The sequence below is a fragment of the Excalfactoria chinensis genome, chromosome 18 (assembly GCF_039878825.1).
Source record: "Excalfactoria chinensis isolate bCotChi1 chromosome 18, bCotChi1.hap2, whole genome shotgun sequence".
In the NCBI taxonomy this organism is placed as follows: Eukaryota; Metazoa; Chordata; class Aves; order Galliformes; family Phasianidae; genus Excalfactoria; species Excalfactoria chinensis.
The window spans coordinates 7,468,205-7,492,811 of NC_092842.1; the positions used below are offsets into that span (position 1 = coordinate 7,468,205).

A 24,607-nucleotide genomic window follows, 5' to 3' on the forward strand; every position below is an offset into this window, starting at 1 on the left:
TGATTGTGTAACATCTGGTGTTTAAGTCTGTGAAACCTTCCTGCTCATTTACTCTGGGCAGACACAGCGGAGATAACCTGGATCCGGTGCGTTGGAAGCATCTCTGGAGTCCAAGCACTGGGGGTTGGCTGATCAGCACTGTGGCCTGCAGCAAAAGGACGGCTGCACCTGCAGCAGTCATTCAGCATGTAAACTAATTAAGGAATTAAAGAGAACGAGCACTGAATGACCATTTTCATGCTCTGCTGCCATCACATTAAGTTGGTAGTACACAGCCAGCAGTAGCCAAGTCTAGCAAATGATTGTGAATTCTGCTTTAATATGGGAGTGCCCTGTTAGACTATTGTTCTGGTTATTTGCCTTGTGACTTAAATATAAATTACATGAAAATGGGCTGTGACTCTTTCTGTAGGGTGAGCAGAGAGGATTGTGCTTCTAGAGCAAAACTGTCCGTTCAGTAAATGCACACTGCAGTAATAATTCTATCAACCTGCAGACAGTGGAGTAAGAAAAGGTGGACAAAAAGGTTTTTGCAGGCTGATGAGGACCTGAGTCAGGACTTGGGAAGATGTTTGCAAACCCATTGTGTATAGTATATGCTAACAGTATGATGATGCTGTACTACATCTTATCCTTATTTTCTTGTTTTCAGGCCTTTCATAGATTATTTGATAATTTATAGTTCGATTGCAACTAATTATTCTTACTGCTCTGAAAATAGCAGCTTAGTTACAGCCAATATGCATCAGTGACAAGGTGCTCTATAATACACTTATTGCTGGCCTCGTAATGCTCTGTCATGTTTTGCATGTCACTAATGCAAACTCCCCTCTAACAAGAGTGCAGTTATTTGTATTACCGTGCACTGGAAATGGTCTGTCAAGGGAGGATGCTGCAGTGTAGTGTGGAAGCACGAGGAGTTGATGTGAAACCTTTGCTCTTCAGTGCAAGCAGGAGATGCAGTATGGCGCTCAGAATACTTGTAATCCAGTGCCCCTTCTCTCTTAATGTTGACCTCTATTTCTGTAGCTGTATTTGATTTCAGCCAGACTGTTCGTGACCCCATGTGGCAGCACAGCCCCAAATTAATAAGGATCTGTGTTGACAGCAGCTTCAAAAGCATCTGGCCTCTTTCAGTGAATTTTTTCTTGTGAGCAGGGTGTTGGTTGTGGTCTCCCCAGCATTTCTTGGGATGTTTGCTGCTTTCCTGTGGAATTGTGGCCTCTGGTGCTCAGAGAATTGTGTTTTTAGCTTTGTTTTGCAAATTAACTGCTGCAATCATAATTTCTTGTTTACTATTAAAGCGTGGATACCCAACAATTGAAAGAGAAATGTTTCCCCAGTGAAGGCTGTATCTGGTTTTCCTGGTGAATCTGATTTGTGCATGAATGTGAAAACCAGCATTTAACCACACCTTAAGGTGTGCTGTGTGAAGCCTTCATGACTGTGTTCTTTCATTCGTATTCATTTGTATTGTTTTGGTAAGCACTATCTGAGTTTGGACTCCGTGCTTTTATTGTTACAGCAGTGTCTGAGTTGCACCGCTGTGGTGCTTCCACAAATTACTTTTGAGAATTTGCACACCATCTGTGTGCAATAATGAAGCTTTTAGCAAACTCCAGATTGCCACGCTCATGATGGAGAGTGTGGCTGAAAGCCAGCCCAAAGAATTGAGGTCACGTCCCCACTGGGGACTGAAAGAAAACTCTAGGTGAGATGATCTTGACAATCCTTTGAGAGGCATCTGTTCCTGGTAGGACTTTGGCAGTCATGGTTATGGCTGTTAATCTTTGGACTTTGGCCCCTGGATGGGAGGAGGAGAGAGAAGGGACTCACTGCAGGTGTCGGTGAGTACCTAAAGGAGGGATACTGAATGCTTTTAACAGTCATAGGTGGAAGGAGACATTGCTGAATGGAAGACCTGTAAAGCTGGTCGTAGAGGTTAAAAACAAATACAATAGACAATGGCTACTTTTCAGACAGGATTTTTAGAGAAGTAATACATCTGCTGAACCTTTCAGATAGTGGAGGTCTTGTGGGTATGAAGATAAATGCTTCATAATACCAACATTTTAAGAACCTGATATTTGAAATATTGAGGGGAAAATTAAGAACTTTTGGGTGTAGGTCTGTGTGTAAGGATTAAACAAACAAAAAACCCAACCCAAACAGGAGCTGTTGTACCAGATAAATACACCGTATTAAGAAAAATTCAACATGAGAGGGACATCTTGTGGTACAACTTAAAGTAAATAAACAAATACAGTGCAGTGGCAGAAGGCTGGTCTGGGATGTTACCCCGGGGTGGCATTTCTGATAGGAGTTGTGTCCTGGTTAGAGTTGGGCTCCTTCCAGTTTGCCCTGCAGCAGGGCTCTCGCTGATCACTTTCTCACTTTCTTTTGTCTCCATGAGCAGAGCGTTGCAGTACACAAGTTCTATCAAATACACCCTCAGTCTTGGTGCAAATTACACTAATTTTTTAATGAAGAAATTAAAATGTCAGTACCATTCTTTGAGTGAATGGGTTGCTTCATCAGTGGCACGCAATACAGCAGTGCTTTAGCTGTGGGTGGCTAATGTTTATTTTCCATGTGTTGCAATCGGGATTCCATGTGTTCCTTTAAGAGGAATCTGTGTAATTTTCTAGGAGTACAGAGGGCCACAATTGTGTATAATTAATTGAAATTAACTTAACTTACATCTGTGAAGCACAGTATGGAAAAGGATGACATGGGCTTGCTGTTGGTGCGCCTGAACTTGCAGATCCCTTGTTTGATGAGTTTTGATCATGTGGTGATGAAAGTTTAATTATCTTTTATAAGCAGTAGGTCTCCCAAGAGTTCTCATTGTAACTCTGAGTTCTTGGATACCTTTTAATAGTCTTAGCTGAGGTTATACTGTATCACTGGGAGAAAATGCAGAAGTATTCTCAATGACCCAAAATCCCAGGTCTCAGTTACCAAAAATGCACGTTTTCACATCTGTTAGAGGTGACTCTTGGTTGGCTGCTTGTGCACTGAACCAGAGCTGGTCTCTCGCTCCAGGTGTGGCAGGTAGGGTTGGTTATATCCCACTCGGTCACCTTTTCCAATTCCAGCATTCCCAATCTGCCGCAGGTCACTGTGCAGGGGAGGCTTGAGAGAGTCGGTGTGAAATCATGGCCGTGGTTTGGGTGCGTGCAGTGAGCAGCTGTAGACTGGCCTGTACATGGAGCTGAGCTGTTACCCTGTGCTGAGGGAACAACGGGCTGTCAGCTGAAGGAAAACATTCTCTTATGTAGAAATGCCCGCCGGCTACGTAGGAGTTAAGCCCGGACTACTAATAAAAATAAAACATGGGGGACTTTTTGATTTAGAGGAATATCTTTTGTTTTGAAATTTGAGCAACCAGACATTGTTCTGGGCAGTCTCAGGATTTCCAATACTACCTTATTTTTATATATGTGAGATATATTTAAAGTTCAGTGTGTGCTGTTTTCCTAAGGATGTTTATAATGTGCCTATTCATGCCTAAGGAGCCAGAAATACTATGTGAATCAATTGGTATGTAAATCATTCTCTGCTTTGGAAAGATAGGAGATCATTTCTCCGGCAGTAATTCAATCATAGCTTGTTTTTTGTATAACCACAATACACTTGCCTAAATTTAATTCAAAGTTTATGTTTCCTAGCTACAGTTCTAGTACTTAATTTTCCATGCGTAGAAATGCCATAAATTCTAACAGAAATGAAGGACAATGGCAAAGCAATCTTTGGGGGGAAAGGGATGGAAAAGTAACGTTTTTGTCTTCGGACTTCTGTAGGAGACCAAGTAAAGATTTGCCAGTTCGTGGTGTTGTCCAGCCAGGGCTTTTGACCAGTAAAAACACTCTGCAAAACGGCTTTTCTAACTACAGGTCAACTGAAATCCCAAGTGTTGCAGCGTGATGGCTTTGATGCTGGTTCCTTTGGCAGTAACTCCATTTCCATTGGGTATCTATCAGTGTGACAAAAGCTTAGCTTACGTTAACCAAAACCTTGGGTTTCAGTAGGATCCAGCGTGTGATTTGAGCTGGTATGGGTGACAGCTGAACACTCATTTTGGATGAAGGGACCCAGGTTGCTGAAGAGCCTCACCCTGCTCCACAGCTGGGCAGCTCAGCTCAGTGAGCAGCTCCTGGCCATGGGCTCAGAATGGTCTCGAGGTGTGCTTTGGTCTCCAGGTTGTGCTTTGGTCTGATGAGATGCTCTCAGGTGCTCTCCTGTCATTGGGCAAATGAGATAGCAGCATCCCATTACAACATCCATGCCTTGGGTACATGGGAGAGGCATTGCTGGTCAAATATGCGTGGTGGGATTTGTTGGTGGTGTGACTCCTGTGCACCACTGCTCTGGAATGCCAGCAAGCTTTTTGCTTAGTAGAGCTGGTTTAGCTCGTGAAGGGTACTGTTGGTGATAGTGACGCCGTTGCACTTGTGTGCATGTGTGCAGGAGGTGACTTTCCCTTCGGAGCAGCACCTGAATTACCAGAGAACTGCATCTCCCAGCTCGGATGCCCTTGGTTTCAGGTGTCTCCTAAGCAACCCAAACTACGCCAGGAAAAAGACGCCGTTTCCCCACGGAACGGGCATTTCTCCACCAGGGCTCCTATCGAAAAGCCTTAAGTCCCGCTAGACATTCGCTCTCGCCTCCTTGCTCGGCCCGCGGCCACCCGCCCTGCAGAGGCGGTGAGGGATCGGAGCAAGGCAGGGCAGGGCGCACCCGCAGGACCGTGCGGCAGCCGCCGCGCTGCAGGGATGCTCGCCTTGCCGTCGGCTCCGAGGTCGCGCAGGGTGAGGCTCCGCTCGCGGCCCGCAGCGGGTACGAGGGGAGGCACCGGCGGTCCCGCGGGGCTCGGGCTCTTCCCGGGCCCGGGGCGGGGGCTGCGGGAGAGCCCGTCCGGGTCCCCGCCGGCGCCGCGCCCTCCCCCGCGCTCCTGCCCGCCTCCCTCCCCTTCCTCCCGCCGTCCCCTCCCCCGGCTCCGCAGCGCCGGGCAGAGCGGAGCCGCCGCGCCGCGCTCGCTGGGGACGCGCGAGGCTTTTGTTCGCCGGCGGCAGGTGAGGGCCGGGCCGCGGCCGCGCGGAGCCCCGGGTCGGGCGGGGAGGATGGCGGGGCCGGAGGGACGCGATCCCGGCGGGGCGGGCGAACAAAGCGGCGCGCAAGATGGAGCCAGGAGAGCGGGGCTGCGCCCCCTCCGCCCCTCCGCGCATCCCTCGGCACGGGCGACCGCGGGAGGTGCGGACCGGGAACCGCCGCTCGGTGGGCCCGGGGCGGGCGGGCGGGGAGCGGCGGAGCAGGGCGTGGGGCCGGAGGCGGCGGGAGCGGGGCGGGGATGGTGCTGTAAAACGCTTTTCCCTTCTCTTCTGTCAGCGTTCGGGAGGACTCCCATCCGCGCTCGAGGAAGGCTCCTTCTCCCTCTTCCCCATCCCTCTGCCCTCCTGAGTGAGGCGGCCCACCCAGAGGGCTCTAATAGCAGCCCTGTGTCTGCGTGAAGTTGCTGACATGACTGCCGCCGGGTTCCCGTGCACCGGTAGCAGCGCGGAGCCGGGTTTAAAGGGGAATTGCGCTGCAGACAATGCACAGCAGCGGCAGCTGGAGCAGCCCTGGGGACCCGAGCTCTGGTTCTGACATTGCTGCACGCAGAGCCCCAGCCGCAATGACAGCAGCTGCCTGGGGCGGCTGCAGGCAGCAGGCAGGAGCATGAAGTAGAGATCACTGCAGTGCTCAAGATGAACTCCTCTTTGGTTGGCAACCAGAGCGGCCGGCCATTCTGTCTCCTGGCCATTAGCTATTTGGAGACCATCAATTTTTGCCTCCTGGAAGTGGTTATTATTGTGTTCCTCATGGTGCTGATTATTTCAGGCAACATTATTGTGATATTTGTCTTTCACTGTGCACCTCTGCTGAACCACCACACCACCAGCTACTTCATCCAGACTATGGCGTATGCTGACCTCCTGGTGGGTGTGAGCTGTCTGGTGCCTTCTTTGTCTCTGCTGCACTATCCAGTTGTTTTAAGCGAGTCTTTGGTTTGCCAGATCTTTGGTTATGTGGTATCAGTGCTGAAGAGCGTCTCCATGGCCTCTTTGGCATGCATCAGTATTGACAGGTACATTGCCATCACCAAGCCGCTGACCTACAACACGCTGGTCACCCCGTGGAGACTGCGGATCTGCATCCTGGTAATTTGGCTGTACTCCTGCCTGGTCTTCTTACCTTCCTTTCACTGGGGAAAGCCTGGATACCACGGGGACGTGTTTCAGTGGTGTGCCAATTCCTGGAACACCGACCCCTATTTCACCCTCTTCATCGTGGTGATGCTGTACGCCCCGGCAGCTTTCACTGTCTGCTTTACGTACTTTAACATCTTCCGCATCTGCCAGCAGCACACCAAGGAGATCAATGAGAGGAGGGTGCGCTTCAGCTCTCAGGATGGGGAGGCAGGGGAGGCACAGCCCTGCCCGGACAAGCGCTATGCCATGGTTCTTTTCCGTATCACCAGTGTCTTCTACATCCTCTGGTTGCCCTACATCATCTACTTTCTGCTGGAGAGCTCCAACGTCTATAGTAACCGCGTTGCATCCTTCTTGACCACTTGGCTTGCCATCAGCAACAGTTTCTGCAACTGTGTCATTTACAGTCTGTCCAACAGTGTCTTTCAGAAGGGGCTGAAGCGTCTCTCGGGGGCGATTTGTGCCTCTTGTGCTAGACAAAGGGTAGCCAAGGACTCCTCTACCTCTAGGAGCAAAAGATCTTCCAATGGATGTCACGTCTAAGACTGGGAAGTGCAGGGACAACTCTACTCTGTGATTTGCAAAAAGTTAAATACGATTCTATGATGTCCAGATTTGCAAAAAGGTTTCTGAGAAATGCTGCTGACATGGAAGAATCAGGAGCACAAATCGTTGTGGCTTCACTTTAAAAAAAGCAAAGTATGGCTGTGGAGGCGGCTGTGGAGTTTCACCTCCATATTCGTTTTTAAGAATAAAGCTGTATCTTGACACTTACCTCTCCAGCTGGTGTGACTGAATGGAGTGGGTGTCTGAGAGCTTCAGCAAAATGTAGTCTTTCTTACAGTTCTGCTGGGTTCTTTCGAGATTCGTGCTTCACATGTAAATGATAGATCTGAAGTGGAAATGTCATGGTATATGGTGTATTACAGGGATTTTTTTAATATATGCCAAAGTATATTGACAAAATTTTCCAGCGTTGTGACAGAAGGGGCCAAACATCTTGTTTTCCTGTGCTACCTAGGCAGGACTTGTAGAGCAGTGGGGAACAACGGGAACGTTTCCTCATGAATGTGGTCTCACGGAGCCGTGAGTGCAGCACTGGGATCTGAGCCGTCCCCAGTCCCGTTCCTCTGGTTGGCTGCGTGTGCGCAGTCAGAGAACAGTCTGCATTTCCCTGGTTGTTGTCAAGTAAGAAAAACTTGAATCAGGCCACATCTAGCAGTTAAATAAAATGTGTTTTGATAAGCTAAGAGAAAAATACTTGTCATTTTATGATACCAGAATTGTGGCAGCCGCTTGAGAGTGATGCCAACATGTGAAAATTGTTCTCCAAACAGTGGAGAAATGCCACATTTTTGTGTGGAAATTTTCTCAAGAACAACTTTAAAAATAACATGTTCTCCCTCAACTCCCCCCCCCCCTTTTCTTTAATCTAAATTCTTTTGATATTTTACATACTAGAACTTAGGGGGAAAGGAAAGAAAACAATTGTCTTCTAAACAGCTAGGGGAACTATGTTGTAAATTTAACTGTAGTATTTGAGTTATTCATAAGTGCACAGAGCTAAATCAGAGACATTTTTCTTGAGGCTTTCGGGGATTAAAGATGGTTCAAATATAGCAGGAGCTAAATCCTGTTGGCAAACACATATTTAACTGGTCAAACAATGTACAGTATCTGAGAAACAAAGTTTCATCGACCACAGCTCTTCTCAGGCTCACTTAAACAAAGTGTTTTGGAGTATTGTGATGCCGTTAAGAATTCGGTGCAGCCCTCAAATGGATTGGTTTTTTAAAACAATGTCTTTTGACTGGTGTCGTATTGGAATAGGAAGGCGTTTGTGAGCCATGTCCTGTAGCAGTGCATTACAGCTGCATTGTCCTTTGTAGCGCAGGCCGGGTGCTGCACTGTGCTCCTGGTCTGTGCGTTCGGTGCCGTGACTTTGGGGAATTCTTTGAGCTGTTGTATGAAGTCGCGGTTGGTTTGTACTTGTCATAATGGGGAAGGAGAAGAAACAGGGGAAGATAGTTTCAGAAGAGTGTTTCAGAACTGGAGCAGTTCTCTTGGCCAAAGGAAAGACTGTGTTTGTTTGTTTTCAGGTCTGCTGTTGTTGACCAAGATGGTCTCTGTTTTTAGTGGTCCTGCAAGCACACGCGTTCCCTCCTCTGTGATCTGCTGGGAGCCACGGTCCCTGGGCTCGTGTGGTTTGTCCTGGGACAAAGCCATGTTGTGATCTGCTTTCAGTGTTCATCCATACTTCAGGCCTGTCCAGGTGAGCTTCCTCCTTAGCTCATCTGAAAGTTTAAGGCTGTCTAAACCCTGATGCTCTCACAACATTGCTTGTTGTGTTTCATATTAAGACGCTGTCTAGGTTAAGGGCTTACGCCGTCATCTTTGCACAGGCACCATAGAGGTGATTCATTCTGCTAAGCCGTGTCAGTCTGCAGTTTGGTCTGAGACACCTGGCTGTGCCAGGTAGCCTCGGTGTGTGGAGCAGAGCATAGCAGTGCAGTGAGTCATTTATAAACGGTGCATTAGCTCACAGCTGGCTAATTGTTCTCTAGTGTTTTGTAGGTGTCATGGCATGGGTGGGCTTTAGGGAGCAGTTTAAGGGCTTTAGTCACTAATATCGAAGCGTTCCTTTGTGGTATTTTTGGAGCAGCCTCTCAGGTAAACTCCCAGTAGCTGTTCTCTGACTCTTCACCTTAGCTGACATTTCCACGTGTTTGAAGCAATGCAATCTAGCCTTCAAAGCAGTTGATTAAATTTAATAGAAGAAAAAAAATCTGCTAGGGTCTAAACCCCCAAATGTGGTCATTTCAGGTTGCAGTGGAAGCTGGAGGACAAATGGCTTTTTTTTTTTTTTTCTTTCCAAATTTTGTGGCATGAATAAAAGGTTTAAGTAGGAGTATTCGATGCTAATTTTTGAGGATATGGAAATTCAGCATAAATTGCAAGGGCTTAATGATGGCATAGAGATTTAACTTGAGTTGAAGCAGTTGCTGCTTGAGCTCTAAGCCTGGACTTGTACTTTGTGTAGTGGCTGGTACAGATTTAGATGGAAATTTGCAGCCGCTGTTGCTTGCAACTGAACTTCAGTTGTAATGTTCCTAACAGCCAGGCTTCCATTCACTCACACTCATCTCAGAATCTTCAGCTCAGGTGATTTCCTTGAGAGGTGAAAGTCAGAATCTGGAAGTCTCTTCTGAGATAAGAAGAGTGGAATTGCAGCCAGCTGAAGTGTTCAGGTTTCACCCAGTGTTTTCAGGCAGTTCCTAATATTGCATCGGTTGCCTGGTTCGTTAGTCTGTATTTCTAATACTGTCTGTGTTAATTTATCTGTGTTTTAAATTTTAAGCTACATTTTCCCTGTCAGTTAAAGGCTGGTCCAGGTTTATAGGTGATGAGGTGGTTTAAAGATCCATTTTATTTTACTCTGCTGTCTTCATTGGAACTGCATGGAGGCGATTCCTGGTCCCTGTGCCAACTGTGCAAGGAAGAATTTTGGAAAGCATTACCTTGTTTGCTCAGCAGTCCCTTTAACATCCTTCATGTAGTTAGCGTGAGGCACAGTAGTCCTTTTCATCACAATATGTGCTATGGGTTGTTGGGCAGCAGGCTTTCTGCTTGGATTGCTTTCATCATTGTAGATATGAAACGGATCCTTTCTTGGCCATATCTGTGTCAGAATGTGCCCAGTCATTTAGAGATTGGTGTCAAGAGCACTGTGTATGTGAATGCCACGATGGAGACCATACAGAAATCAAATTATATCTTAGTAAAAATGGTGTGTTGTGGTATAATTAAATGAAGCGATTTTGGGATTCCGTCTTAGACAATACATTTATTTTTTATTCGAGTTCTCTGCCTCCCTTTCAAATCGAGCTGCTGCAGGGTCCAGTTTACAGGGTGGAACTCAGTCGGTTTTTTTTAAGGCCACAGGAGAAAATTTCTATAGGCACAACTTCTCAGAATGGGATTATTCGCTTCATGGAGTGCTCATCAATACAAAAGGAAGACTGGAAGTTTGGGCTGTGGTGGCATTGTTGTTTCCCAAATAGGTTGGGAGAAAATCTGTGAATTATCATTGTAATAATTTTTAATCAAGCGACAGTATTTTTTAACACAACTGTTACCTTTTGTGTGAAGCAAAAGTTTTGTTGACATCTGCTGTTAGTTTTTTATTAGATATTACTGCTTTCTGTGGTCTTTATTTGCTCTTGGAGGGGTTGTGCTTGTATCTTGGGCTTCTTACCACTCAGAGATCTGTTTCTTTTAGTTGGAATTCTGACGTGGCTGTGTCAGTGCCAAAGGACCGTGGTGAATATTGGTCATAAATCTTCTCTGGGGAGAAAGCGGGGCAGAGAACTGAGGCACGAGGGGTTCAGGAGCAGCAGCAGGCTGCAGGAAGGGCCTTTCTCAGAGCAGAAACTTGAATGAGAATTCCCAGATTTCAGCCCTAAGCTGCATCTCTGAGGCATCGCGCTTTTCCCCTCGCATAAAGGTTTTACGTGTCAGAAGTCCTAATTTCAGTGATCAGTTCTGAAAAAGACGCTTCCAAAGGACACGTTGTGTGAAGTGGAAATATTCAGTATGAAAAACGGATGGGCAGCTTTCTGATATCAGCTGTGCAGTTAACAGCTGTACTGAACCTTTATGAGCCGGGAAGGCAGAATTTTCAGTCTGCTCTCATTGCACATCTGGATTTGAAGTTGGTTGAACTTGTATCCCTAACTCAGGTTGGTGCTTTAGAAAGTGTTTTTCTTAGGAGCCAACCATTTTGTGTGACAAACAAAGGGCCCGTTTCATTTTTTTCCAGTGTCTTTATTCATCTATTTTAATTCTAATTCTTTGTGAGAAGGTGGAAGTTTTGAAGGTTTTATTTAATCGTTGTTTGAACACATCTTTTAGTGCTGAATACCTGAAGCATCTGCTAAAACATGTGCCTGACCTGGTCCTTATGTTGCTCCTAAGGTTAAAAGCTCTTTCCCTCCCATCTCCCACCTTGCAGAATGCAGTGGCACGTCCTTTCACCGATACCGATAAAATAAACTTGAACTTTACCTTGCCACCAGTTCTGTCTGCGGCTGAAAAGGCACATTTGTAGCTGATACAAGGGGTTTAAAGCCTCCACAGTTCTTGTCTGACTGTGGGGCTGTTCTGCCGAGGCTGCCAGGAAGGCAGAAGCTGGGGTGCAGTGGGGGAGGCCCAGGCCGTGTCTGTTGGCTCTCCCAAGGAAAGCAGTGCTTCCCCCTGTTCTGTAGGCTGTGTCTGTTCCCTGCTTGTCTCATCCCACTCTCCGGTCCCTCCTTTAGGATGATGGGAGAGTTCCCTATCATGGAAACAATCCGTTTTACACTAGGAATGTTCTGACTTGAGGCTGGCATCTTAAAGCTTCAAGGTTGTCATTTCCCTCACTGCCTATGCATTGCAGCCACCACTTGGAAAGATGTTTTCCGCAGAGGAGCAAAGGCAAGCTGAAGTTATATACATAAAAAGCTTTTGGAAGAAAAAAGCTTTTGAAGGTTAAAGTGTAGCATATGTAGAAGTGGGTTGTTGTATTTAGAGAAAGAAAGTGAAAGTTGCTGCGAGCGGAAACAGACAAAAGAAACCTGTTGGGATAGCACTGCATGTGCACTTCTGGTATGATGTAAGCTGCAGTTGTGTCAACACAGTGTTTAGTTTGGGTCACATCGTTTAGAACACGCTGTTGTAAAGACGGAGATAACCTTCCTTGCAGTGCTGCAGTGCTCGAGTTCTGCCCAGACTGGGAGCAGGGATTCTCCTGCTCTGTTGCCACTCCGCTGCAGTGTGGGTGAGCCAGCGCAGCTGAGCCTTGATGTGGTACAGCTGGTGTGGCTGCTTTCTGCCTCCCTCCTGTGACTCGAGGTTATCTGGTTGTGCAATACTGTTATGCAGAGAGCTGTCCTCGTGGTTCTCTGCTCCTTACTGACCTGTGCTCTGCAGCTCTTGCTCCCATCGCCGTGTCACACAAAGCACCGTCTGTCTGCTCTGGGTGTGTGTAGCGGTTGGTGCAAGGAGGTGTTTGTGGCTTTCACCTGTAAACCGTTTTCATCTCTTGAGCTTTGGCACTCAGTGGAGATGTTAACGTAAGCTTTATGTTCTTGCATCCTGACCAAGCTGTTTATTTACAACCTGGCTGCATTTGGCCGGCCTGCACAGTCAGAGCCGATTCTCCACCTCGTGAATTTGCAGTTACTGAAACCGAGAGCCAGGAGTGATCCCCATCCGCGTGTTGGCCTGGAGCAGATCCCAGTGGCACAGCCCTGCGGGCAATGGGCTCTGCATGCTGGTACCACGAGGATGGTAGTTCTGGAATTGAAGCCTTGGCTTTTCAGGCGTTACTTGAGACTCTTTGGTTCTAAAGTTACACAGTTGAAGCAGCCCCTCCCAAAGATGAACTCAACAAGTCTTGCTGTGCGTGTGTGTCATCCTTCACTACTAGGGAGCTCACGTGAGACGAGCAATCAAATGCTTGATCAAAAAAATCATTCCTTCATTGTAAATTGGGAAAAAAAAAAAAAGTCCTTTTGGGATTTGAACTGTAAGTGAATCCTTGAAAATCAGTAATTAGATTAGTAAAGGGTGACGTTCCAATATGCTGGCAGGAGTACTGAGGGATTTGTCAGGGGAAGTACAGCCAGGCTTCGCACTGAAGTGGCGTAGGTATATTTATAGTGCTAGTGATAGTTGTGTGTGCGTGAAGACGTTGGGCTATTTTAATATAATGTAAGGCTTTGAGCTTTAGCTGACTGGAGTTGCTCGTTTGATGAAGTTGCATTAGTACAACACTGTGAAATATTTTTAAATATTAGCATTACTGGGTATTAAGAGTGTTTCATAAAGACATTTTTAAAACACGTTTTCTATAGATGCTGTCAAAGGAGTTGATGTTTAGCATACAAAAAGTAACTCCCTGAGGGCGGTGAGGTACTCGGGGTGTTCCTGATCACCTCCGTTTTTGGGGGATTTGGTTTTTCTCGAGGATAAATTGTTGTCATTAAAACCTACTAACAGTAATGGTGCGGTTAATCCTTGGGTGGCAGGAAGCAGTGCTCCCTCCAGCCGTGCTTTGGAACTGCCTGAAGGGGTTTGACATCACACGTGTTGTGCTCACAGAGTGATGTCTTTGGAGGTGCTGTACTGCAGTGTTTTGCAAGTTGCTATGCTGATAAATTTCTCTCCATATGTAACCTCTGAAGTCAAGTTTCTATTGTAATTCTAGCATGTAAACACTAGATTCAATTTTGTATTCCTTTAATGAATGCAACAGGATGGAAATGAGTTTGCGATTGCTAATGATGAGCTTTCTTACTGTTCTTAATACTCGTGGGTATGTCTTTTCTTCAGGGAGCTCAGAATGGTATTAGTACCTTTTTAATTGTTTTTTTTTTCCCACGTGCTGTTTACAATTAAACTGCAAGCATGGGAGGCTATGCATGCGTGTGCTTTTAGGGTGCTTTGCTGAACAAAATGCAGCGGAGCGATATTCCTTTAGAGGATGCTCTCTTGTCCGCACGTTCTGCCTCTGTCTGCTCCTTCCTAATCATGGGGACAGCAGGAGCCACTGCTCAGATTATCTCAGTGTGTTCTGCAATGGGTTTTTGTCTGTGAGGTTGATGTGAGGAGTCGCACAGTGAGGCAGTCCAGCTCTGTACAGGAGCAGTGCCACGGCTGGTGCTTCTTTCCTGAGCGTTAGTAGAAAGGCCAAGAATATACAAAATCACACATAGGAATGTGTGTGTGTGTTTGTAGAAACGTCGTGCACCTTTGAATGCTGGGAATTGTATTAGAAGATGAGCAAGAGGTGTGAGTGTGAAACGCCTGCTAGGAAGGACTGCAGGAAACAAATCCACCAAAGCAGATCAGAGAAGCAGGTGGACTTGAGCCATTCCAACCCACCAGGCTCCATAAGGCTGCGTTTTGTTGTGACGCAGTGCTGAGTGTTGAGGCATCAGCCTGAGCCTCGCAGCGTTCCTCATCTCTGCCTGGATTTGTTGTGTTGGTACCCAGGGAGGGAGAGGAGGTGGAGATGGGTGCTCGGATGTTCAGGACAGCTGAGATCAGTTATCATCGTGGCTCCAAGGATACGCATTTTGTGACTCCTCGGAGTTGTTAAAATGCGGGGCAGAGGGGTCCTGCTGCCCGCTGTTCTCATAGGCGTTTCTGTAGCTGATCTTTTGGCTAAGGGTGATAATAGGAAAAAGTGTAGTTCAGCCAAAACCTGCAAGTGTTACTGATTCAAAGTAACTCACCTACTTTTAAATATTAAGTGAACTGCGTTAAACTGAGCTGTGTAAATACCTGATGCTGAATCTTTGCATAATTGTTTCCAAGAGGTATTTTTGCTATGAGGTATTAAAACTCAAAGAACTGTATTATTCCCTTTGAGATGATCTGTACTCTGGCTGTCATACATCTCTTGGCTCGTTTCCTCTTTGCTGTAGATGCACATACATACAGATATATGTATGTGTTTTTAAACCAGACGGTTTAATGTGGTAAGTTGTACAGTCACACAGTTTAGGGCTTTGTAAAATATGTAATTTTAAGAATGTCAGTGTGGTTCTTAGCAAATTTTATAGACACTTTTCTGAATCTATCAGCACTTCCCATCCTAAGACAAACTGCACATATTTCAGTGATTGTTCCACTGGTTACATCTTTGTCTGCCATTTGTTTTGAATTGATGTAATCTTGATACTACTCAGATTTCAAGGGCTGTTGACGTGTTTCACGTAGCCTAGGATTGCCTGTTTGCCAAATGTATGGATCGTGCATCAACAGTACTCAGTAGCCTTACTGTTCTGCCTAAAGCCTAGCTAATTTATTTGATATTCTCTCTTTATAGAGAGGTCTTTGGAAGGAGCAGCATATTTTAGGATGCTCCTTCTCTTTGAAGGGAAACTCAGAATTGAATAGCAGTACTTGTTGATCAGTGATGTTATTGTAGCCAAAGGATGCATGGGTGGTTACTAGGAAGTTTTTGCTTCAAGTTTCTCGATGAAATGTCGTGTTCTACAGAGCTGTGTGAAGAGTGTAGTTTTTTATTCTGAAATGCACTTGTACACTTTATTTGAAAGGTCTGAATGGATCATGAATACGTTTAAGAAATAAATGATACGTCACACGTTTTCACGTCTTGTCTGAGATGACTTTTATCTAACTGGGTGGTAAAGGTGTGTTCATTGTGGAGGGAGGGTTAGGGGGGTTTCCTCTTATCTTCGTTGTTCTCAGTGTTCTGGTTTTAATGTAGTCACCCAAGAGCAGGACAACCTTCCATCGTGCGTTGTATGTTTACGTGTTACCCATACGTGCTGTGGGGAGCTGAAGGCAAACTCCTCTCTCTATTTTTCCTGTGGGAAACTTGAGCCCTAAAAGGAAATGAACACAGCTAAAGGGCTGGATATCACAAGGGATTCACTTTTATTTTTAGAATTGCTCTATATTGCCATATTTGGACTGAAAGTATGCTGTATCACTGCACTGTTGTATCAAATTGCAGGTGTTTCTCTAAACCATTCATTTGATTTCCACGAATGCCTCTATTTATTTGTGAATGTTCTTGGTAAGTGCTTACTCTGGGTAACACTTCTGTTCTGAGGGCAGCATATCTCGTGAGAAGCGAACAAGCCTGCTGCTTTGAAAGTGGCTTTCATAGCACTTCCTTAAGGTCTCAGTATTGGGTGTAATTCTTTGTGCTAAAATCTTCTCACATTGCTTTGGTCCAAGGCACGTGCAGGGAATGGGCTCTGGGTAAAAGTCAGTATCAATACTACAGATCAAAAGTAATCTTGGGAACACCATTAACCTGCAAAATAAATAAATTTGGTGACGTAATGTCGTGCAGACATTACAAATAGCAACCAAGTGGCCTTTCAGAATGTATGTGAAATGTACAGATCTTATCAGATCCACTTACCCATAGTGTGGAACGCTGTCCTGTCTGTAGAAGGTTCAGACAGCTTTGGCTTTTTCTGCTCTTTGTGACTGCTGGAAGCTGTGAGCTGACTTGCTGCTCTCTTCAGAGCCTTGCCTGCGCCCTGCAGCATCGTGCCATGTGCTGATCAGACCCCATTGACACATGTAGCGTTTGCTGATTGATGGAATCTCCAGACCTTTCTTCTCATAGTGATTTCTGACGGTATGACAAAACCATTGCAAAGTCAGTGGGACGTCCCCGAGTCATTGCAGTGTGAAAGTGGATTCCACGGTGACAAGAGTGAGAACTTTGCAGAGTTGGAGTTTTGTTTTCTTATGAGGGTGGTGTTTGAATTCAAGTTTATGTCAGCCCTGTGAAGAGGTGCTGTCAACTTCAGCTCTTCCATGTCTTTAAAGTGTGGCTTAAGGTACAGAAAACATTTCCGATACAGCACAGTCTCAGCCTCAAGACACTGGTCAAGACTGCAGCTGCATGCCAGGATTTGCACATCTGGGATAATCCTCCCAGGAAGGATCATAAAGATGCTAAACTTTGGAGAAAAGTACAAGGAAAATGTCCTCTAAGTGTACCCATCTTAGCAGGTGGGAACCAGGACGTTTGTTTTTACAAAGGCTGATAAAGTAGATGGGTTTTTATCTGCCAGGCTGCATCCTGGTTTCTTACCTACTCTCGTAGTGGGTTTTTTTGATTCTGCTGGAGAGGAAATTTTTAGTATAACTCCACTAACATTGTAAAGTGCACAACAAAGGGGAAGGAGAGGCATGTTCTTAGTCTGAGCATCCACGTTTTCCTGCTTTCCTTTGGAGCAGTGAACTCATGTGAGAATTTTAATCTTTACTGCGCTTGCCTCAGTTCTCATGGCTGTTTTCCATTCTGTCTTCTTTATTACTTTCTTTTTCTTCCTGTCATTCTTAGCTTTCTATTTTTCAATCCCAGTTTGTGAAGGGTGTGGGTTCAGAAGGGTTTCCTTTGGTTCCCAGTCCCCTGAAAGCATGAGAAATTGCCCATTGAGCCAATTCTCACAGCAAGGTATAAAAATAGGAGTAAAGAAAAGGTTGCACAATGCTTGGATTGCAGCAGTTTGTTCTAATGGAGAGATTTCAAAGCCATGGTTTGAAAAGCATTTTTAAACCTTATCATTTCCGCTAATTTTTCTCTCCCTGAGCTATGTTTCAGCTGCAGGAACCAGCCTTACTGATTGCTTGAGGAGTTGTACTGAAACATAGACCAGTCACGCAAAGCCAGAGAGGGACTGCTGATTATTCTCTTTAGTCGTAATGACAGTGAAGCCTGTCCTATAAGTTTCCAACCAGATGCTTTTGCTTCTGCTATTAAATAAGCAAATTAAAAGGCAAGTGGATTTAAGGTTATTTTCTGTAATCTGTGCTATTGCAGCAGGACAAAGATAACAATCTGGAAATCCAATTGTTCAGTGCCACAAATTGCTGTTGGCAGTGAACAGTGCTTGCACTTTTGCAAAGGAGTAATTCAGTCTTGCAGCCTTCCAAAAAGTTGGAAGTTATCGGAAAGACCTTATTCAAAAAGTTCTCAGAATTCATTTCTGAGCATTCTGGGCTCTCAGGTGGTGTCTAGGAAAAGTCCTCTTTGGTAGTGGGAAGAGGGACCATGGTAGGCAAAGGAAACATCTGCAGACAAACAGAGGGCTTTTGTTGCTATGTTATTACCAACATCCCAGCCTCTCCTTCCTATTTAGTGGTGCTCACAAACCCGTGGAGGGATCTTCCTTCCATGCTGCAGCCCCTGAGCTCCACACACAACTGTGCTGGTGTCAGCTCTGCTCTGAGGGATGCTGCTGGTTCCCAGCCACCGCTGCTCACAGCTCTTCAAGCCCAACTTGTTGTTTTTCCAGATTTCAAAGGTTTCCGTGCAGCGTGATGAAGTCTGCCTTAAGCATCTACTGTAGGAACAGTTTGCAAAGTGAACTGAATGAGATGGATCAAAGCATCTCTCTGCCATGTTTAATGTTGGCAGAGACCTTAGAAAACCCCGCTGTGGGAATGCCACCTGCTTACCTTCCCCCTCTGAACCTGTATCTGTCCTAGATGACACTTCTGGCTGTGGTGGACATAGTTTACAAACGGTTGTGGTTTCACATGGTGTATCTGACACAGACCTAAAAAAAACGGTTCCATATCCTGGAAACTTTTTGTCAGGAGATTTCTCCATGGGAGTAACCAGGATTCCTTCTCGCCCATCCTGTGCAATACTGACGAATCCCCTTAGAACTGCCTGTTTGATGCCAGTCTTGCCCCCTGGTTTCAGGGAGATCATGTGGTATACAAATTGGATTACCGTTGGGAAGGAAAGGCCTACATTTCCCTTTTTACTGTGCTGAATTATTATGCTTTGTCAAACTCTTTAAATCTCTACCCGGAGTTTTCACTACGTTTTGAGTAGGACTTGATGCAGACTCGCATGGTGTTTCTTCCAGTTATCCTTTCAGTCTGTTGTTCATGCTTCATGTTTTTTTTAATGGAGCCATAACAGTGTGCTGTCTGTTATTGTGCAGCTTTCAAAGCACTTCAGACACCTAAAAATGATTGCATCAGAGAAATGTAGAGAACAGAGTCCCATCTTCCTGATGCTGAGCTGCCCTGTTCCTATAGGCAGCGGTCCCTGCATTTTATTATGTTTTGCCGAATGCTGCTCATGTAATTTTCTCCTTCTGCATTGCCTAATTTTATGGAAGGAATGGAGAGTGGTTTCACTAGCTGAGGCTCTTAGGAGAATGAATGAAAGAAGTTAGGACGGCAGCATGCAGCTGCTTACAATTGTTTGCAACCCTCCGCAGTTTCAGATAAATGAAATGTGACCAGGCAGCATTGCCTTTGGAAGGCTCCAAGGGAAGGCTGCTGTCTGCATTGCAATGTCCCGGAATGCTTTTGTGTGTGTGTGTGCTTTTTCTGCCACTCGCTGACTGTTCCCAGATGTGCTGAGGTAACCAAATCTATCAAGATTGTGATCTGGAGCTGCCAGCCAGCAGGCAGTCTGTTCTGGTTGAGTAGACTGTATTTGTTAAATATAGAACAGTGCGCAGAACACGATGTCAATCCCTTGATTCTCTGCCCTCACATAGAGTAATTTATTCTCTTCTGACATGTTTTAGTTTAAACTACCTCAATTTTTGTTTTTACTTTTTCTAATAGGAGTCTCCACAAGACAGTGCTATCACCCGAGACATCAATCGAACGTTTCCTGCTCATGATTATTTTAAAGATACCGGAGGAGATGGTCAGGACTCCTTGTACAAAATATGCAAGGTATTCTTTACATTCTTGTTCTGGTAGCGTGTATTTAAAATCATTGACAGAAGTATCTTTGTTACGTGAGAAGAATGTGTGGAGAATACAGTTAGTTACTGTATCTCAGAGGCAGACTCTGACTTGTTCTTCATTGCAGTTGTTTTCCTGGTTATTGTGCCATTCAGACAGGTGATCTGCAGTAGTAAGCCCTCCAGATTCCTGAGCACTGAGTTGTTTAGTACAGAATCTTCACGTTATTCCAGACACATCAGCCTGGATTGAGGTTGAGGAAGAAAACTTCAGATTAGAAATTGTCATTTTTTCCCCTTGTATCCAAAGATGGAATGTGGAGACAGGGACACAACAGATCCTCAGCTGAAGGTTAAGAGGCAGTGAGAGAGAAAGGGATCCATCCCTGTGTTAGCAGGAAGGCTGCTCATCCCATTTAATATAGTTGGATAGATTGAAATAGAAACCCATGTGTGTGTTTGTGACAGGCCTCCCTGACCAACACTTCTGCAGCAGAGATAGCTGAATTGTTTTGAGTGTGACAAACATGGGCAAAATGCAGCTATGAAGAAGCAATATGGAATGTTTTAGCGCTCTTTCTTTGTGTTACTGGTGTTTCTCTTTCGCAAATTACCTCCTAACATCCCTGAAGCTGTTTAGGGGTAAAAGTTCTCAGATAAGTAGCTTAATAGACTCCAGCAGTCTTGCTGCATTACTGTAACCAGCAGCTGCTACTGTTTGCCATGGTTTGATTTTCACACAGGTTATCCTCTCCTTTGAATGACACCGATGGCACCAGGACACCTCATGAAAATTTCATGGCGCTGTGATCAGTGCAACATTTTGTTTTCTTTGTGCTTTTAGCTCAGATATGCTATAAAAAGTTGGATTCCTTTTTTAGGCCTATTCTGTCTATGATGAAGAGATTGGTTACTGTCAAGGCCAATCGTTTCTCGCTGCTGTGCTGCTTCTACATGTAAGTGATGGTTTTTTGTTCCTCCAGTTTGTTTTAAGCTTAAGAATAAATATTGCTCCACATGTCTGGGACAGACATAGGTAACTCCTGAACTAGTGGGGTTGCAGGCTGCGTATCCACTTAAATGTTGGTCAATAATAATGTGATTTTAGGCAGAACAGTAAATTGTTTAAAACTAACTGTAGTATTCATAACAACTCTTGTCTACAGTCAGTGTTCATTTCACTGTGTTTCTGTTTCAGGACCCCTTCCAATTGAAACTCCACAGGCTTGTTCTCATGATCACTAGTAGGCATGGAGTTTGTGTATCAGACAACTCTAAATGTTTCTGTTACAGGGTTTCAAGGTCAGATTTAAGCTTTTTAGAAGACCTTTCTATTGAAATCACTCAGAAGAACGGTTGTTAATCAGCCTGTGTTGTGTATACACAGTAGTAGTGTGTTTGTGGCATTCATGGGATGTCAGTTTCTTAGTGGGCCTCAGTACTTTGAACATTATACTGCTTCTGTATTGTGGGCCTTTGTGCTTTTTGGTTTTAGAGGTTATTGAAGGATAAAATAGCTTTCTATTTTGTTAAGAATATATTTTTTTAACTTAATGTTGTTGGTAAAAGTGTCCTCAGCAGAGTAATATCCTTTAATTGCTGGGGTGTTCAGAAGGCAGGAAGTTTGATGCTTACTGTAAATCAGAAGCAAAAATTCCACATTTGCTCATGGTTAGGAAATACGAGAGGATTTGAAATCAGTACAAATTATTTATAGACCATTCTTTTTTAAAACAGCGTCTGCTTTTTCTCAGTGTGTGCATTGCGAGGTGGGCAGTTGCAACTGAACAGTTCCTAAGCTCTGTAGTGTTAGGAGATTTCTTCTCCCCAGCTGATTCTTAGTGACTGTTGCTACCAGTGAGAGCGGAGTATGAAGGCGTCTCTGCAGTTTTCAGTGGAAGTCTGGTCTTCATGGGGCATCCTCTATAACGTAAAGTCAGTGGAGGATGCAGAACATAACACAAACTCACTTCTTTTTAAACGTCAGCCAAATGAGTAATCATAACAACCTTCTAGTTCATTGCAACTGTAATAGGAAACATTTACTTGACAGCCAATTAATTCTTTATTACTGTACTGAATCAGATCAAGAAGGGTGGTATTTCCTGATAGGAGAACTGAACGCTTCCACTGAAACATACATGCTCTGATTTTCATGGTCTTATGTCCATCTCTGGAATATCCATTGCATTAGAGAGACTCTTGGAGAATGGAGAATTCTTTAACAGTTAGGTATTGCCTGTGGAAATAAAGTATGCAATAAAAAGGCTGAATTTCAAATAGGTTTCTTTGAAATGAGCCTTTGGAGTACAGCTGCTAGGGAATACAGATATTGAAAAGCACTGTAGAAATGGAGTTCATCACTACCAGACCAGTGTATGTCAGCAAAGTTTTCAGTTTTAACAAACTCCATCTGCAGATTCATAATAGAATCCTGAGGTGGGTGTTCTGGCCTTTATAGGAACAAGTGATTGGCCTGAAGTCAGACTTTACTATAAAATATAGAAAGCTGAATCTTTGTGTTTGGGAGAAATGTCTAAACACTGACAAGCCGTGATGAGCGTATCTTCGGTTTTTGGCAGGGATGGGATATTGAACCTTCCTAAACCAGTGATGTGTTGTGATAAATTTTTTGTTAGCAATTACTGCTCTGTCTTATTCATGGCAGCTGAAAAACAAGCGTGAAATGTAATTAATGTCATTAAAAAAGGTAACTGTATAGCTAAAAATAAGGGAAAGATCTTGTTTAACATCCTCTGATCATACTGCATTTGTCTTAGTTACGTAGGTGACAGAATTAGGCTGTTGGAAATCTGTAGGATTCTGGCATGATGTGCAACAAATACGACAAGAAGCTGCGTTGGTCCTGATGTCTGAAAGATGTATTTTTAGTTGGGTGACGTGGAATTGGTTTATTCCACTGAATGTGAATGAAGGGCTGTTTCCAACGCCAGATCTCACTTTGTGTGTTGGTACTCTTGGTTACTTTGGAACTGGCTGCAAGTGGGTTAAAAAGTAGTAACAGTTCGGCCTTTCAGTAGGAGGGAGGAGACCACAGTAAGGGCAGATGGTGTGAAGGATTTACATGCTCTGTGATAAATACGCTTTCTTCTCACAGATGCCTGAAGAGCAAGCTTTCAGTGTTCTGGTCAAAATCATGTTTGATTACGGACTCAGGGAACTTTTCAAACAAAATTTTGAAGATTTGCACTGCAAGTTCTATCAGCTGGAGCGCCTCATGCAGGTAGGGGCTCAGACTTGTGTGAAGTGAATGCAGTTCAGACCAGCAAAACAAGCTGTTTATCTTACACATGAATAGCGTTTGTCGCCTCTTAGTAAGGAGGAAGAGTGAGGACTATCCAGACTGAAGGCTTTCCAAGAATAGAGAGTGCTGAGCAGAGACCTGTCAGCCCCTGTGGGCAGCGCGGTGGGTTTGAGGGCTGACGTGTCCAACCCCTGGGGCGGCTCTCCTACTGACTGCCCCTGCAGGGGCCTCGCTGCACACAGCTGCAGTGCCCTTGCAGGGTCAGCCAGCGCTGCCTGGGCTTCTCAATAGGATGAGAGCTCAGGAACGGGGCTCAGTGTGCTTTAATACAGCGTTCTGAGCGTCCACGCCGAGCCTTCAGTGTCCTTGGAAGGTTCTTTAGTGTGTCAGGCAGCTGCTCTGTCAGGTATGGGTGGATGCAGAAACCTGCCTGTTACACTTTGGGATTTCAACTGCTCCTCCAAGTTCGTGTAAATTAACTTTTCTTTCTTTCTTCCTTACTTTTTCCATTATTTTATTAGGAATACATTCCTGATCTGTATAACCACTTTCTGGACATCAGCCTTGAAGCGCACATGTATGCTTCCCAGTGGTTCCTTACACTGTTCACGGCAAAATTCCCTCTGTACATGGTCTTCCATATTATTGACTTACTCTTATGTGAGGTACGTGTTGTAACTGAAGATTTGCACTGCTAATAACTTTTGACTGTTTCTTGCCATCTGGATTCACATCCTTGTTACCAGCCATGAGTTCTCAGCATTTTAAAGAAATGAATCAGGAATATATATATATATATATGGGTGTAATTCCATGCAGTGCTTGTGGGATGTTAGTTAATTTACAGGCATGGATGAAAGATTTATTTTACTGGCTGATTAACATCATTCTGCATTCTCCACCAGATCTGTAATTGCTTATGTGGAGTGGTACAGTTTGTCTAAGTTTTGGACACTGAAGGGTTTCAGCATTCATAAATCTGCTGGTCACTTTTACCCTTTCTCTGTTATCATCTGATGCTTACTTTGTCTGTGTGCCAATGTAATTGAAGGCAGCAGATGGTATCTAGAGAATCAGTTACATTTGTTTAGAAACACATTTTAAATTCGCAAATAGTAAATGTGTTCCTAGTGAACGCTGAATTTTTTTATTGCTTTGAAATAAGAGTGGAAAAAAATTCAATGGGAAAAGAAAACCAATTTCTGTGCTGTGATCAGGGAAGGCACCCTGTAGGAAGTTGTAGGAAGCTGCTGCTGAATGTAGGGACTGTTAGAATTAGCCAGCCTGCTTAAGTGAAATGCCTCTAACAAATGGTGGCAAAGTGGATGATGTGAGTCTCTGTCCTGAAGTGAGTTACTTTCTTTTTTATTACAAGAATTATCCCAACTTGTGCATACTAGAATTTAATATACTCATGTACGTTTTGCTGCATTTGAGTTCAGTGTTTTCAGAAGTTGCTGTATGAAAATTAAATCATTCTTGAGCTTAAAAAATAAAGTGCAGCACCTTCATCGTTTTGGAGTTTAGAACGATTAAGATAGTAAAAGCTGTGCTGAAATATTGGTTTGCTATCAGTAATAGCAATGCAGTGAAGATCCCTTTTTGTAACGTCATTTGATGTAGTGCCTGTTTGCACTTGTGTCCTTGTTCTCATGTCCACAGAAACAAGACTAACAACAAAATCCAGCAATTACATTAAAAACTAGGATTGCAAATACCAAGAAATTAACTTATTTTGTCATTATTTTTCTCTCTAGGGAATAAGTGTCATCTTTAACGTTGCGCTGGGATTATTAAAAGTGAGTATCCAACCTTTAACACAGCGCTTTCTGTGC

The 24,607-nt window shown here is 44.5% G+C and overlaps 2 protein-coding genes across 7 annotated transcripts in view; both read left to right on the plus strand.

The window, feature by feature from the left end:
• RABGAP1 (RAB GTPase activating protein 1) overlaps positions 1–24,607 on the plus strand; it is a 60,828-nt gene that overhangs the window by 25,141 nt on the left and 11,080 nt on the right. For all 4 annotated transcript variants that reach the window (XM_072352575.1, XM_072352577.1, XM_072352578.1 and 1 more), the window contains 5 exons: positions 19,383–19,496; positions 20,389–20,463; positions 22,626–22,751; positions 23,294–23,437; positions 24,530–24,571. In XM_072352575.1, coding sequence (XP_072208676.1) covers positions 19,383–19,496; positions 20,389–20,463; positions 22,626–22,751; positions 23,294–23,437; positions 24,530–24,571 — 501 coding nt within the window. The remainder of the gene's footprint in view (positions 1–19,382; positions 19,497–20,388; positions 20,464–22,625; positions 22,752–23,293; positions 23,438–24,529; positions 24,572–24,607) is intronic.
• GPR21 (G protein-coupled receptor 21) lies at positions 4,746–15,403 on the plus strand. 3 transcript variants are annotated; one of them, XM_072352869.1, is made up of 2 exons: positions 4,746–4,811; positions 5,389–15,403. In XM_072352869.1, the coding sequence occupies exon 2, from the start codon at positions 5,748–5,750 to the stop codon at positions 6,792–6,794; it is 1,047 nt and encodes a 348-aa protein (XP_072208970.1). In that variant the 5' UTR covers positions 4,746–4,811; positions 5,389–5,747; the 3' UTR covers positions 6,795–15,403. The 3 variants fall into 3 exon arrangements, with proteins under 3 accessions (XP_072208970.1, XP_072208969.1, XP_072208971.1); XM_072352868.1 differs by lacking the exon at positions 4,746–4,811 and adding an exon at positions 4,979–5,075; XM_072352870.1 differs by lacking the exon at positions 4,746–4,811 and adding an exon at positions 5,160–5,253.